This window comes from Paramormyrops kingsleyae, chromosome 7, assembly GCF_048594095.1.
Source record: "Paramormyrops kingsleyae isolate MSU_618 chromosome 7, PKINGS_0.4, whole genome shotgun sequence".
Classification (NCBI taxonomy): Eukaryota; Metazoa; Chordata; class Actinopteri; order Osteoglossiformes; family Mormyridae; genus Paramormyrops; species Paramormyrops kingsleyae.
In genome coordinates this window covers 33218186-33232923 of record NC_132803.1, presented here as the reverse complement: position 1 = coordinate 33232923, position 14738 = coordinate 33218186, and the positions used below count along the sequence as shown (strand labels likewise).

The following is a 14738-nucleotide window of genomic DNA, read 5'->3' as shown; positions in this document are numbered from 1 at the left end:
AGGGAACACAACACTCACCTTCAGCAGCTACACTCCTGGTGAAGTGGATGTTCTGGGATTGGTGATTTAAGCCTGGCATACCTTCAAGCATCCTTAAAAGATACTTCTACCTGCTAAAGTCGCAAAATAAGGGTTATTTCTGAAGCATTGTTTTTGTAATCTGTAATTGAGACATAATTGTTTGATTGTTAGTGTTATTGTTGAACTTAAGCATTAACTTAAAATGTAACTGGGAATGAACCTCAGAATCTTGGGAGGTACAGACCAGACACCTGAAAACGTACAGACCAAATCCAGTCCGATACAAAAAGGCAGGACAACTTTCATTTTCAGTGAAAATTGGAATGACAAGTGCAGTTTCTAAGGACGTCAGAAAGTCATCTTAATGTTTCTAGTCGCACTTACAGCAGAAACATCCAGCGAGGCAGCGGATCCAGAAGGTTTGGCGGACTCCTCTGAAGATACAAACACATCTACTCCAACTACCGTAAACTCAAACGTAAATGCGCTGTGTACTGCTGCAAGTCTCAGCAAAGTAAGACTGCCAGAGTGTTATGATTAGTAAGTAATATTAGCATTAGAAATTGACATTGTGCTTTATCCATCCACTCCGATATCCAATTATCTGCACAGGAGTATAAAAAAGTAAAAAATTTAAATGGAAAGAAGTAAAGACTATTCACATTTTAGTCTGTTAGTTAAGGACAATTCCACAGTATAAAAAGGCAAGATATATAAAAATCTAAGCAAAAACATAAAAATTCACACTTTCTGACAATAAGGCTATTTATATTCTTTCCAGGTAAGAGCAAACTGTATGAATCTTCCAACTGAAAATAGTCAAAATTTTTGACACTGCCGGATGATCTGTTCCCAAAACACCTGCTTTTAATACAAGAAGTGACACTTTGCGATATGTGGAAGCGGCTGATGATCGGGAGGAGTCTCACGACAGTAGGAAGCAAACCAGAGAACAAAGAACAAACACGAAGAGGAGCAAACAGTGATTTTACTCTCCCAATGAGGAAAGGCAAAGGGAAGTCAAGCTCAGCTCTTAAGCTATGTATGAGGTAAACAAACAGGTACCCAACAGAATGAGTTTGTTACAGAGTGCTGGCAGTTTACTAGCTAATCAAATGATTTATAAATCAGTTATTTATTGTACATTAGACTGGCAAACCCAGAGGTCATTCACAGTACTGCAATTATAGCATTTTTCTGCAATCACGCTATGGTTTGTTTTTGTCTAACGAAGTTAAATGAGGAAGGAGTGTGTACGACCGGCATACAATGTGGAATTCTGTATCAGAGAAGATGTTGGAAAATATGTTGTGTGTTTGCTTATGGTCTTAAAGATAATTTGGCCAAAACAAGCTAAATCTCTTCATTTAATAATTACGTGTCTTGGAAAAAATAAAGATCCTGCTAATACAACCAAACAGTCCCTGGTTAAATGTTTCCACCTTTTGGATATGGATCTGGTTTGAAGAGCATTTAAAGATGATACAGATCTGAGGATTGAGAGACTCCATTAGTTCACTGCATCCTACAGGAGCTCACACCTATACAAGAGCACACTGCACACTGCACACTGCACACTGCTGACCATCACATCTCCTCTGTACAGTTCTCTATGGGTGTGGCCCTGGGGACGAGTGCTTGGGGATGGACTGCATAGCAAATAGCAAGGACACCACGTTCCACCACCACCACCCCCTTTCAACCAAAGGGAAATGTGAATGCAGAAATACTGGCAGTAAAATACTCTTTGGGGGGGGGTGAACTTTGACATTCTTCCATAATATACTCCTAAAAAAAGTTGACAGTGTAATGCGTTAAAGGTTAAGCAGGCTGGGCACAGAATTAATATTTAAGGAGGACACTGACCTCGGACCCGGATGGGTCTGCTAGCACTGAACAGGTTTAACATTAAAATAAGATGAGCTGGCCACAAATCTGTACATTTTGCACACTATACAATTAATATATAACAGCTCATACTTTGCGTTGATTATCGGCCATGTTCTCGCAATTCACACCCTGTGTTAATCACCAACTAACTGATCTGTCACAAGTTTTTGACTGAGGTTTCTCATAAAAATTATACCTAATGAATTTTATGCGAGCTGTATAAATTTATGGCATATCCTAGAAAGGTACAGGAATAATGACACAAATGGACTTTTCCCTGATTAGACATCCAAACACTGAACCTTTTCCTTTTCAGCCCCCCAAAGGAAGCACACAGGCCAAGTGGAAAACTAGATACCGCAAATAAAGAATTATCTGCTGACAGGAACTGGACCCTCTGCTTAGACGTCGTACAATTATTATTTTTCAACAAAAATTATTTTTTTGAAAAGATATTTTTAAAAACATCTATGCGTAAAATCTTTTGTGCTCTTTGAAAAAAATTGCGACTGTACGGAGCAGAGTCACGTTCCGGAACGCAAATAGTAACCCAGAGAGTCATTCCCCTCTGACAATCTGACATCCCCCTCCAGCCCCCCACCCCCAATCATTCTCTGAGCTGATATTTTGTATCATAGATCATGACCACAAGTACACAACAGTGGAAGTGTAACAACTATTTTCTCAGGAGAGTCTGTTATCGAAAACAGGACACAAAGAAAACATCTCAAGTCTTGTCCTCATGGGGGCACACTCATGGAAAAGGATGAATTCTTCCACAGGGGTGGGATGATTTTCTTCAGATTCTATTTTTGGCAGATTTAAAAAAATTTTAAAAAAAGAAAAAACTTCAAAATTGATCAACCAGAATTTTCTGGTACTCCATGGTTCGCTCGTCATTAAAAACACAAAGACCTGTACATTTGGCTTGCCGGCGCTGAACAGATGGGAGGGGGCTGGGTTTAAACCCCCCCGCCCAAATCTCCTCCACCCGTGGGGGGTGGGGGTCACCACTAGATGGCACTCTCACACGGTCCTGGGGGGCAGGCGCTGTTTATACATGCCAGCCAAGGCCTTGGCGGCGCTGTGGATCATTTGCCGACGGGACATGCCGGTGAAGGCCATGTGCCAGTCGGTCCGGTTCACGTGAGGGATGCTGCGCTCCAGAATCTCGCCAACCGTCACCAGGAGGCCCGACCAGCGCAGGCTGTAGTCCGGCGGTGTGAGAGACTGTGCCTGTGGAGGGGGGGGCAACAATGATCTATCGTCATTAACAAAACTACGGAAACCACCTCAAGGTATTAGCTCAATGATCCAAAGCGTCTACCGTGGCAGCATGTGGGTCAGCGAGTTAGGACACTGCACCTATGATCAGAAGGTCGCTGGTTCAAATCCCAGAGTCAGAGTGTTTTCAGTGTTGGGCCCCTGAACGAGGCCATTAGCCCCAAAGTCGGCAGACACTGCTTTCTCAAGAAAGTATGTCGCTATGGCTAAAAATGCCTCTATAAATCTACCTCTAATATTGTGATTTGGACAACATTTATAATCTAATAAAACAGGGTGAGTGTAATGTTACAGTCCTTTCTAATAGCCAGTAAATACAGCAATAACCACAAACAAAGCCGACTCAAGAAATATGAGATACAGTGGTTAGCACTGTCGCCTCACAGCAAGAAAGTCCTGGGTTCGATCCCTGGGTCACCCAGGGTGCCTTTCTGTGTGGAGTTTGTGGGTTTCCTCCCACAGTCCAAAGACATGCAGCTTAAGTCAACGGGCTACTCTAAATTGCCCTTAGGTGTGAATGCGAGTGTGTGTGACTGTTTGTCTGTGTTGGCCCTGTGGTGGACTGGCGACCCGCCCAGGGTGTACCCCGCCTCTCGCCCGATGATGCTGGGATTGGCTCCAGCTTCCCCGTGACCCAGATGAATAAAGCGGTATAGATAATGGATGGATGGAAATCCCATGGGTGTAATTTTACATATAACGTAACAATAGTAAATAATAGTATCTGCTTTAAAAATGTGTTCTCTTTAGTTGACAATTCGCTAATGGTTTCACTGCGTTTGCCAGCGGAGGGCAGCCTATTTTCAGCTGTCTGAAGGTTTTATTACTTTGTTTTTTCAGTATCTTTTGGCGTTTTAAAGGGGATGGATGAAATGGGAGAGGAATGACAAAGCGTTTCATTACAGCACAAAGACCGACCCACACCTGCTGCTATCCGACGAGGACGAGAACAAACAGAAGCTCGTTTGTCAAAAACGTTTCCCCTCTGCAGGTTTTTAATCCCGAGCTCAGCACGCCAAGGCAATTAATAGAGACATTTCATACGCTGAAATGAAATGATGCTTTATTTGCCTTTTGCACAAATACAAGTACTTTACCTTTTATATATCACATCTTTCCTACTTTCAAACACACACACACAGGTCAGAATGAAGCCTAGGGTCAGAGAGCAGGCTGTCATTCACCCCCTGGAGCATTCTTCAGCTACTATGAGACTCAGTTTATGGAAATAAATCGTGCCAGATGTGAAAAAGACAATAAGGCCTATAGCCACAATAGGCTTTAATATCTGGGCAGCTCCGTTGTCATAGCGCCGACGGGGTCGCTGGTGGCAACTGTTTCTGGTGTGATTTAAGATATGCACATCTGGGCCGGGTCGGCATCCGGGGTTCTGGCCCGGCAGGGTTAGGCGAGCTGCCTCAGTGGGGCCCCTTACCTGTTGAACGTGCTCCAGGGCCACCGGCGTGGCCTGGGTGAAGCTCTCTATGTGGATCCCGTTTGCCGGGTCCTCAAGTATCAGGCAGCCGATGTCAAACCACCTGGTCAGAAGGAGACACAGTGAGGACAGAACTCTGGGGACATCAGACCCGTCACACAAGTGGGACGCGCTTCAAATGTGGCCTGGATTTTTGTGCCACACACTGTAGTCTCTGAATCCTTCCCTTTGTAACACGTAAATATACACAGTAAGCACAGGCAGCTGAGGTTCCCCCATGGTTACAAAGGTGTGATCAGACATTTTTGGCGTTTTCTCCTCATGGACTTTCCTACTAAAGTTTCACTTCACTTTTTTTAGGCGCAAAAAAACAACTCAACGCAAAGAATAATGGCATCATTCAGAGCTGATTAATGCTTCTCAATATGAAAACAGAAACAAAAGCCATTACGTTTCAGAAAAAGTTAATCGCATAGCTGCATAGCACAGTAGGCATTAAATCACTGCCTTATGAACTGGGAAGACTTTTTAATCAAGTGTTTATTACAGTTTACAGAAAGGTGCAGGAGGGTTGTAGAAACAAAAGGCCACACCCATAATGTCATGTGATCCATTATAAACCAATGAAAAAGGAGGAGGTATGTCTAACGTCCATAGGGTTAATGATTTAATTTTTTTTTTAAATAAAGAAATAAATCAGGACAGCTGTAAGTGAAAAGCCTGCAAATCAAAATGCCACTCTCCTCAACACTAGCTACTTGACACAATCCTCGAACCCGGAGCCATGCTATACAGGTGAGCAGACTCCAGCAAAACTTTTGCATTTGCACCAAGCTCCTCGCCCCCAAGCCCCACCCAGGGAGAGTCAGATGGCTAATTCAGCCGCATCTACCTGCACCGCATGCGGTACCACCAGGTCCTCGCTGGAGTTTAGGGACTGCTGCTGGGAGATAAGCCGGCCCTAATTCCCACCCGTCTCGCGTTTAACACTGGCACATTAAATAACTCCTGGTGACACTCCGGCACGGAGACGGCGGCACCCGCACCCAGTGCCCGCTATAAGCTCCTATCAGGCGCGACCGTAAATGTGACAGCGAAGAAAATACCAAATTAAGATTTCATACTGGCGGTGCTGGGCTGGCAGCCCGCTCTGCGATCCAGAGAGCGGGGACCGTAATACCGTCGCACAGGTGATTTGGGAGGGGGGGGGGGGCTTCACGCAGATTTATAATTTCAGATGATGGAGGGGAGGGGGGGGGTGTTCAAGCGGAATAAGAAATTAAAATAATAACAGTGGGGATTTACAACAATGACATTGACAAATTACTGTTGAATAATAACAGCTATTTATGCCAGCTAAAGGGAGGCTTATCGTTCACTAGGCGGCACCCAGTGAGAACGGCTGATCACCGAAGTCCTTCCCAGCCTCACAGGTGGCCACGGGACACTAGGGGGCGCTCTCCAGCCCACAACTGTTGCTAAGAGATGCATTCCGGCGTCGCCTGTTAAGGGACAGCCATCCTACAGTAGCTCATACAGGGATTTATGTTCTTCTGGGGAACAGGAAGCAGACCCTCCTTCAGCGCATTAACCTGACAGGAATTTCATATACTTAGAAGCAAATGTGGCAGTAGACAGAGACATAGTGCAACAGAGCAAACCCAGTATCATCAGAAAGGCGGGGGCAGTGAGCCCCCCCTCGGCACGATCTTAGTGCAGCCCCTCCACTGTATCGCCATAACAACATCACTCATTTCTGACATCCACTGGGGCTAAATGCAATTCGCTTGCCTCCCATTGCCCCAAGCGGGGCCGGGCGGAATAAAGTCGATATTTATTTCTGCCTGTGCGCTTGCAACCTTCGGCGGGCGCCGGCCGGACATGCTGGGGGGGGTGGGGGAGGGGGGTGAGATTCGGCTGGTGGGAGGGACAAGCCACTTTGCCTTCTGGGTCACCTTGGGCAGCAGTAACAGCTGAGCCAGGCGGGGAGACGAGATGGTCGTTTTGAAGAACGTCCATGCTGGGGGGGGGGGGGGGGGGGCGATGATGGTGGGTGTTAATCGAGGTGGGGGGGGGCTTACTTGTCAGGAAAGAGCTCGGCAATGAAGTTTTCCACAGAGACAACAGGCTGCTTCTCGTGGATGACGCCCGACCGCCTGAGACTGTCAATCCGTTCCTGAGCTCCCTGGAGACACATGGACACATTGCGGTCACCCCAGCACGGTCATCCCTTCCTGAACCCCCCCACCCCATGAGTAAACACACCCCGCAACCTCAGACTGCACCCGAACGCCAACACGCTGCAAAAAAGCCTGCAGTAATTAATCTGGAATTTACATAAGAATCAGCCTGAAATTTCGTGCAGCCAAACGATCCATTACCTCACTTATATTATTCCCTTCACATTTCCATTCACGTTACACTGACTAGAATAACTGCATTATCACAAAAACAGCAGATACATTTCCAGTATACACAATTAAAAACGCTCATTCGACGTGCTTCTCAAGGTTGCGATTATTCTGCGTCGAGCACACATTTTCCATCTTGCCGATAAATGTGTGCATGAGGAATGACTGCCATGAAATATTAAAACTGAACTATAGCAACTTGGATTATTCTACACATCTTCTGAAGCTTCTTAATTTCATACACGTACTTTGGCCAAACTGCCTCCCAAACCTTCAGGAAAGGCTCATGAGAGCTTTTTAAGAGGAATTTACCTTGTTTGTTTCCCTATGAAGCCCTATAAAAATTTCCCATACCAGAACATTTTCAGTATTAGTTTAAATGGTGAGCTGACCAACTGGGTGGGAGGACGTCTCACCTTAACCCCGGCCGCATAGCCCACAGGCTGGGGGGCGATGTTGGACTGACCGGCCTCCCCCGTCACCATGGCGAGTCCAAACACCTCCTGAAAGGCGTCCCGCACAGCTGCCACCTTAACCTCCTTATCAGAGGTCACCACGATGTCTAGGTCGCCGCCGGATTCTGGTTTTTGGGGGGGGGGGGGGGAGATTTTGGTCACACACACACACACAAACCCGACGCGACACCCGCCTCCCTCGGCGCTCATGGAGACACACCCCCTCCCCACGGGCAGGGCATCCGCTGATCTGATTCAACAAATCACCTTTTTATTGACAATGCACTTAACACGCCTTACCCTATCGGGAGATTAATCTAAGAGACATGCATACAATATAAAAAGGTAATTATTCACATCCGCTGTTGTGTCAAACTCGTATATTAATTAGGATAACAGGCATGTTTTTCAGAAAAAAGGCATTTATTCACTGTTAATCACTTCATACTGTAATTATATCAACAGTATCGGCACATGACCAACGACCACGTTAAGGTCACCATAAATCAACCCAGCGAGACTACACTTTAACCCCTTAATGCCCAAGTACAGCAACACTATTCCCAGAAACTATTACATTGAAGGTTGAGACACTGAAACTGATCCTGAGCCACAACAGCCTGTCTACCTCCTTGTTGACAATGGAGGAACAGCCCTACTGTCCCTCACTGCCAAACCAGAAGATCGTTATACACTTCGACTGAAAAACTTCATCATGTTTTATGTTGAACCTGATTCCACATCAAGCTTACAGGATTCGCATTCACATCAAAAAAAAATCAGAAACATGCAAATATATTCCAGTATCTTTTTCCACATGCTTGCTTGTCAGTCTGTCCTAGGTCATCAGGTGGCGCTGGAGTCACTTACTGATATATGGCGCCATGCCGGGGTCCAGCGTGGTGATCATGGACTCCACCGAATGCTTGGTTTTATTCAGGACTGTCTTCACCATGGGATTCCCTGCCACGCCCTGATCGAAGGAGACACCCACACACCCACACACAAGGATCATGGGAAAAAATGCAGAGCACTGACACCGAAGTGAGCGGGACCACGGCGCAACTATAGGACATGAACATGCAGTTCACAGCTGAAAGCCAAACATCAGACGCCCTGTAGAGTGATTTCATAAGGTGCTGTAACCTTAGAAACCTAAATTTGAGTAGTTGTATACCCAACTTTGCTTTTAGGAAAGACCTATATTAGCTCTACTCGCTATTCCAAAAGAAATCCGAAGAGGATTAATGCCTTTATGGGAAAAAGAAAAGCCCAAAAACAGTGTTCAGTGTTTATCAGCAAGCCAATGATACACAGCCATGCGTCGCATAATGACAGACTGCATACACGATGGTAGTTTGATAACTTTATAATGGAGCTGAAAAATTCCTATCTCCTAGCGGCATCGCAGCCGTCATTATGATATAGCGCAACGTATTATGTGTTTGTGGTGATGCGGCTGTAAACAAACCTACTGTGTCATATAAAAGCACTGCACATACACAATACTTCATTATGATAAACAGTGACACATGAATATATTCATTCTGGTAAGTGAAACTACACCGTAGACGCATTATACCTACCTGTGTATTTATCCTATCATTCCTGCTTTAGCTATATCTTAATTTATTTTCGGTTATATGTGTTACTTGGTATGATTTGGTAGGTTATTTCTTCGGGCTGGGAACACAAAATATTTTCATCATATAAATTAATGGTAACCGCTTTACACTATTTCTGCTTTTGAATAGTTTCACAGAAATGCTATACTTCCGGATAGCAGGGGAAACCTGTACTGGCTACGAGAGATATAAAACAATCACAGGACGCTTCTTCAGTTCAAGGAAACCACCAGGGCTTATCTGCTAATGTCCATTTTAGTTAATTCCTTTGTGTGTGTGTGTGTGTGTGTGCGTGTGTGTGTGTGTGTGTGTGTGAGAGAGAGAGAGAGTGTCAACATTTCACGTTAATCTGAAGTTAATATGAGTGAAACCTGAATGAACTTGGCACCGGTGATAAGTTCCACTAGGGAGGAGGCTCAACACATGACAGGGCTGCAGCCATTGGCCGCACACAGCCCGTCTAAGACACACCCCTGTATGGATTCCTCCAATCGGCTTTTAATGAGCAACTGAGCCACAAGCCAATAATTTATTACCAAACTGTAGCTAATGGCACTGAGGCTTCAGCATTTAGCCTGGTCTACAGTCAACGCAAAAAACAATCAGGGACTGATCTGTAGCTGTACTTCCACTATTCCATCAGCCATGAGGAATTAGAACAGGAAATGGGAGGAAAACAGACCAAGAATGCCCCCCCCCCCACACACACACACACACACACACACAAGCCGCCTCGCCAAGTCTCGTGGCACCCAGCCAGACCATTAGCACTCTTAATAGGAGGACGAACAGCACGTTCCGTGCTGGAAACCACTGGAAACGGTGCAGCATTCCTGGGAGACGGTACCGGAAGCCAATTACGCTCCAGAACAAATGTGCTGGCAGCTGTTCAGCGAGCTTTTCGTTCAATTTGAGCGGCCCGACCCGACGAGCATTGGAGCCGAAATGCCTGGTACCAGCCGGGAAGCTCCAGAGGCATCACCACGACGTCCCTCAACGCCCAACGCTATGCTCTCACCCACCTTGATGAAGCCCCAGATTCCGCCCGGATTGGCCCCCTCTACTGGCCGGAGGTCCTCATTGTCCTCGGGGAATGTGATGGGCGAGTCGGCCTCCAGGCCCGGCGGCATCACAGTCTGCTGCACCATCGGATTGGTCACGACCCCTTGATGGAAAGAAACCCGGCAGCCTGTCAGCTTTGGCCAGCATCCTGTCGACCTACTCCGCGGCCAATGACGAGCTTGACTTTGAGGGAGCCTCCTCAACAAAATACGAGCGACGGCATCACCAAGAAAACTCACATCTCACCAGCTGTTCACCTATGATATCATATCACGCAAACTCTCCTCCTTGACACTGTTTACATTTACACCGTCCACTTCAACACTGGAATCAAAAAGCTGCCTTGCAACAAGCAACAAGTATTGGCAATTACAACAAAGACAAAAAGAGAATTTATCTTCCTCGCCAGGTTTGCCCAGATCACCCTACACAACAGATGCCACCCAATGTGAACTTAACAACTCAACTGAGCAGGACAGAAACTTCCTGGGGTCAGCAGAGCGCAGCCATTTCACCTGAGCGGTCAGGAGGCCACACGAGCTGGACCTTAGAGAAAAAGCCTCTGTCAGGCCCCAGCGGCCGCAGGGCCCTAGCGATTGATAAAAACGAGGCCCCTAACCGACAGGAATGTCCCCAGACTAATTATAAAATTATAAAAAGGACACATTTCAAAAAGCAATTAAAGCTAGGTCCATAAAAATGCAGATAGACACCGACAGAGAACGGAAATGACCTTCAGCCGATTCTGATGTTTTTAAGGTTCGAAAGACTTCAGCAGACAGTAAATTGTAATATAAATGGTATTCAGAGAGTGAGGCGTGTGGGGGGGGGAGGGGGCAGCCATAATCTATAATGTCTTCTTTAAAATCAATAAAACGTTGCAGCTCATCTCGACGCCGCTGGTGGATCAGACACGCAGGTTTAACGCAGAGAATATCAGGCTCGTTTCCAGGCCAACCGATGACATCGACGAGTACAAGATGATGGGGTTCACATCATCTGGGCAGAAAGATTTTAATGATTATTTAAAAACTGCCCCTTATTTCAATGTTCAAGAGCACATAATGATAATGAATGCGATGCATATGGAGACCTCCTCCAGGGCTTGGCGTGACGGGCCGGGGGTACGAGGGGGGAGCGCAGATGTGGGGGCATGACCTGCCTAAAACAGGCAGTCTTCGATCTCCAGGCCAGATCAGGCCAGCTGACAGACCCACAGTTAATGGGGGGTTTTGGGACAAATTGCCTGAACCATCGAAGAAAAATAACAGGGAACGTGGGAAGGCACTGAGCCAGGGGAGTCCGATTCTGGGCCACATCCTGCCCTTTAAATCGGGGGGGGGGGGGGGGAGTATGATCGGGGACTCACCAGGGGGAGGCGGGGCGGTAGAGAAGCTGGGCATGAGCGGCGTCTGTGGTGCCCGCCCAGCATGACCCCGTGTGATGTCATAGGCTCCGCCCATGAAGCCGGAGGTGGGGGGGCCAGTAGGTGAAGCCGACATGACAGGGCCCGGCAGGGAGGGGCCACTCAGGGGCGGCAACGTGGAGGAAAAAGTCGAAGGGGGCCCAGCGAAGGGAACTCCAACGGGCGGCGGGACGTGTGAGCCAGGAGATACGGCACCCACAGGGCTGCCAAAGGGGGGCGGAGCCGACGACCTGATGGGCGGGACCGGTGCGGACATGATGGGCGGGACCGGTGCGGACATGATGGGCGGGACCGGTGCGGACATGATGGGCGGGACCGGTGTGGAGAATCCCTGGGGGGTGAAGGGAGGCTGTCCGGTTGTACTAGGATGGGTCAGGGGACTAGACAGACCTGGAAGGGAAACGACAGACATAGACTGAGACTTTTACAAAGAAAAGGACCCAAACCATCACTAAACACAGGGGCTTAATCTCAGGTCATTTTCAGGTAGCCCTCAATAAAGCTGAAGCTTATATCCACACTGGTGACAGGAAGTCTCACCACCAGTAAGTACTTCATTTTTAGAGGTATTTTAAGTAAATGATGCTTTACTTGTCATTTGCACAACTATGAGTACAGGTACATTAGAATATGTTAGTTTTTTCATATCCCATCTTGCTCTCTGAGACACACACACAAAAGAGTGAAACTTGGGGTCTGAGCGTAGGGTCAGCTGTCCATGCGGTGCTGCAGGAATATTTTTTTTTTCCAACTAGTTAAGGGCTTTGCTCAAGGGCCCAAAGCCAAAGTGAATATTCTGCCCAGTATGGGATTTGAACCAGCAACCTTCTGATCCCATTCACGGAGGCCTAATCCGATGTTACACACTCAGTGTCTCCAGCTTTAAAAATTGTCAGATTTAAGTACATACAATAAGTTGTGTTGTTAATTCGATTGACTTTTCTTACCAATGGACATGGGTGGTGAGCTCAGTGCCGCCATGCTGGGTGGGGGAGAGGGCGTAGTGGGGGGCGTCGTCTCAATTCCACTCTCTTCCATCATCTTCTCTACATACCAACCATAAATACATTTAACAGTGAAAATGCAGTGTTGGGCAGTAATTAAGTATTCACTGGTGGTTAGCACTACTGCCTCACAGCAAGAAGGTTCTGGGTTCGAACCCGGGTCTTTTCTGTGTGGAGTTCACACGCTCTCCCCGTGTTTGCGTGGGTTTTCACCGGGGGTTCCAGTTTCCTCCCACAGCCCAAAGGCGTGCAGGGTAGGCTGATTGGCATGTCTAAATTGGCCCTGTAGTCGTGCGAGTGTGCGTGTGCCTGGGTGAGTGTGCGTGTGCCTGGGTGAGTGTGCGTGTGCCTGGGTGAGTGTGCGTGTGCCTGGGTGAGTGTGCGCACCCTGCGGTGTGTCGGTGCCCGCTCAGGGTTGGTTCCCGCCTGCGCCCGTTGTTCCCAGGATAGGCTCTGGGCCCCCCACGACCCCAGTGGGGATTAAGCGGTCACAATAATGGATGGATGGATGGTGCCCACTGTGGACAGCAGGATTACAATTTAATTTTAATGAAACTTCAATTTATCTATTGCAATACCTTAAAAACCTATCCAGACAGACCATTATATCCTCCTGAGACCCAAGGAAAAAAGTGTCCTTCAATTGTAGGTTATTTGTCTTTGGAGGAAATAAGACATCTTTCAATTTAGATTTTTTCAAATTTATTCTTATTTTAATTTCACAGCATGTCCTCTTTAGTGCACAACAAGAATAAATACGTTTCCCAACATCAATGAAAAAATAAATGCAAAAATGCAATGCCCACTAAAATGGACATAAATGAATAGGTCGGGTCTCAGGAGGATATGACAGTATTTCTTACAAACCAGTTGTTTTGTGTAACCAGAAACCAAGCACTTCCTGTACTCTCTATTAGTCAAACGATACAACCAAACCTCACAAAACTAAAACCGAGTTTCAAAATTTACCAAATCAACCAAGTGGGGTGCATTAAACAAACTCCCCTAAGCAATTTCAGTACAACTTCATTAATAAGCCCTTTAACACCATTCTGAATTTTAAAGAAAAATCTAGTAAAGTTGCACGCATGATTGAGATGTAATTCTGGCTCTACGTTTTAAACATTTATGCTGCTCTGGTACAAATACTTGTTGCTGTAGCAGGCCGTGGTGCCACGTCTTCCCGGACCATCTCCGTTCCGGAGCTGGACACCACCGTCAACCAGAGCTATGTTTTCAGGTGCATGTGTAAACCGATTGCACATTATTACATTCCATTATTAAGGCGTACTGCACTAGCAACCATTTCTAAGTAACCCTAGCAGTGCCGGTGAGCAGCGCTTGTGTTTTATAAGCAAGATATCCGGCGTTACATTACTGCGCCGTCCCACGTGTCAGGCCGAACCTCAACCTCCTCCGCAGCATATAAAGGGATGCAACTGTAAAGTCTATAGAGCCATTGTAACTTAATGCTATGCGACTTTACATTGTTCTGCAAGTTATGCGCCCACTGATGGTTCAGTCAGATGTAGTATATGGGCCAGATATCGCGTTCAGCCCCGGTGACAATCGGCCGGTGGGTGTATTCTGCAAATCCACGAACGAAACGCAATCCTACCTTTATCCTCAATGCCCTGGAAGCTGCAGAAAGACGGGGAAATCAATCGGAAAGTAATGCGATTTTTCGGTGCCAGGGAGGGGAGACCCAAACACTAAAAAGTGTGGAAAATGGCCGCGATGCGATGACGCAAAGAATTGCCACGTCTTACTAACGCGAAAGGGGGCGGCCCTCAGCAGGATTCCCCCACGCATGTTTGCCGGTGTCCTCGGGGGCGCCTCCGCTCGGTTTTTGGCTAATAACTCGTTACTGAACTGTAGACTGAATTTAGAATTTATTTATACTGATATTTCTGCTTTTACTTCCAAAAAGATACGATTCTTTCTCGTCCTTAGAGTAGCGCAGTCAGTAGTAATGATGGCTACTTATTTATGCAGCCGTCTACCAGCCGCTTATTCTGCGCTGAGTTGCAGGTGGGTTTGGAGCCTATACCAAGCAGTGCTGGGCGCAGGGTTGGGGTACACCCTAGACAGGATGCTAGTCCCTCGCAAGGCGCATATATATGTG

The 14738-nt window shown here is 46.8% G+C and overlaps 1 protein-coding gene across 1 annotated transcript; it reads right to left on the bottom strand.

The window, feature by feature from the left end:
• Positions 1-991: 991 nt before the first annotated feature.
• Positions 992-14374, bottom strand: prrc1 (proline-rich coiled-coil 1). The gene is made up of 9 exons (XM_023845301.2): positions 14232-14374; positions 12557-12655; positions 11553-11999; positions 10144-10286; positions 8367-8469; positions 7458-7621; positions 6712-6815; positions 4631-4733; positions 992-3147 (listed from the first exon to the last, which is right to left on the bottom strand). Exons 2-9 carry the CDS (start codon positions 12648-12650, stop codon positions 2938-2940), a joined length of 1368 nt encoding a protein of 455 aa, XP_023701069.1. The 5' UTR covers positions 12651-12655; positions 14232-14374; the 3' UTR covers positions 992-2937.
• Positions 14375-14738: the final 364 nt, after the last annotated feature.

What these genes read in the sequence shown, in the direction of transcription:
- prrc1 (XM_023845301.2), bottom strand. Translation starts at nt 12,650, where the DNA reads ATGATGGAAGAGAGTGGAATTGAGACGACGCCCCCCACTACGCCCTCT. An exon ending in GAATCTGGGGCTTCATCAAG is followed by an intron (nt 8,470 to 10,143) that starts GTGGGTGAGAGC and finishes TCCTTCGATCAG; the next exon opens with GGCGTGGCAGGGAATCCCAT. An exon ending in GCTATGCGGCCGGGGTTAAG is followed by an intron (nt 6,816 to 7,457) that starts GTGAGACGTCCT and finishes ATGTGTCTCCAG; the next exon opens with GGAGCTCAGGAACGGATTGA.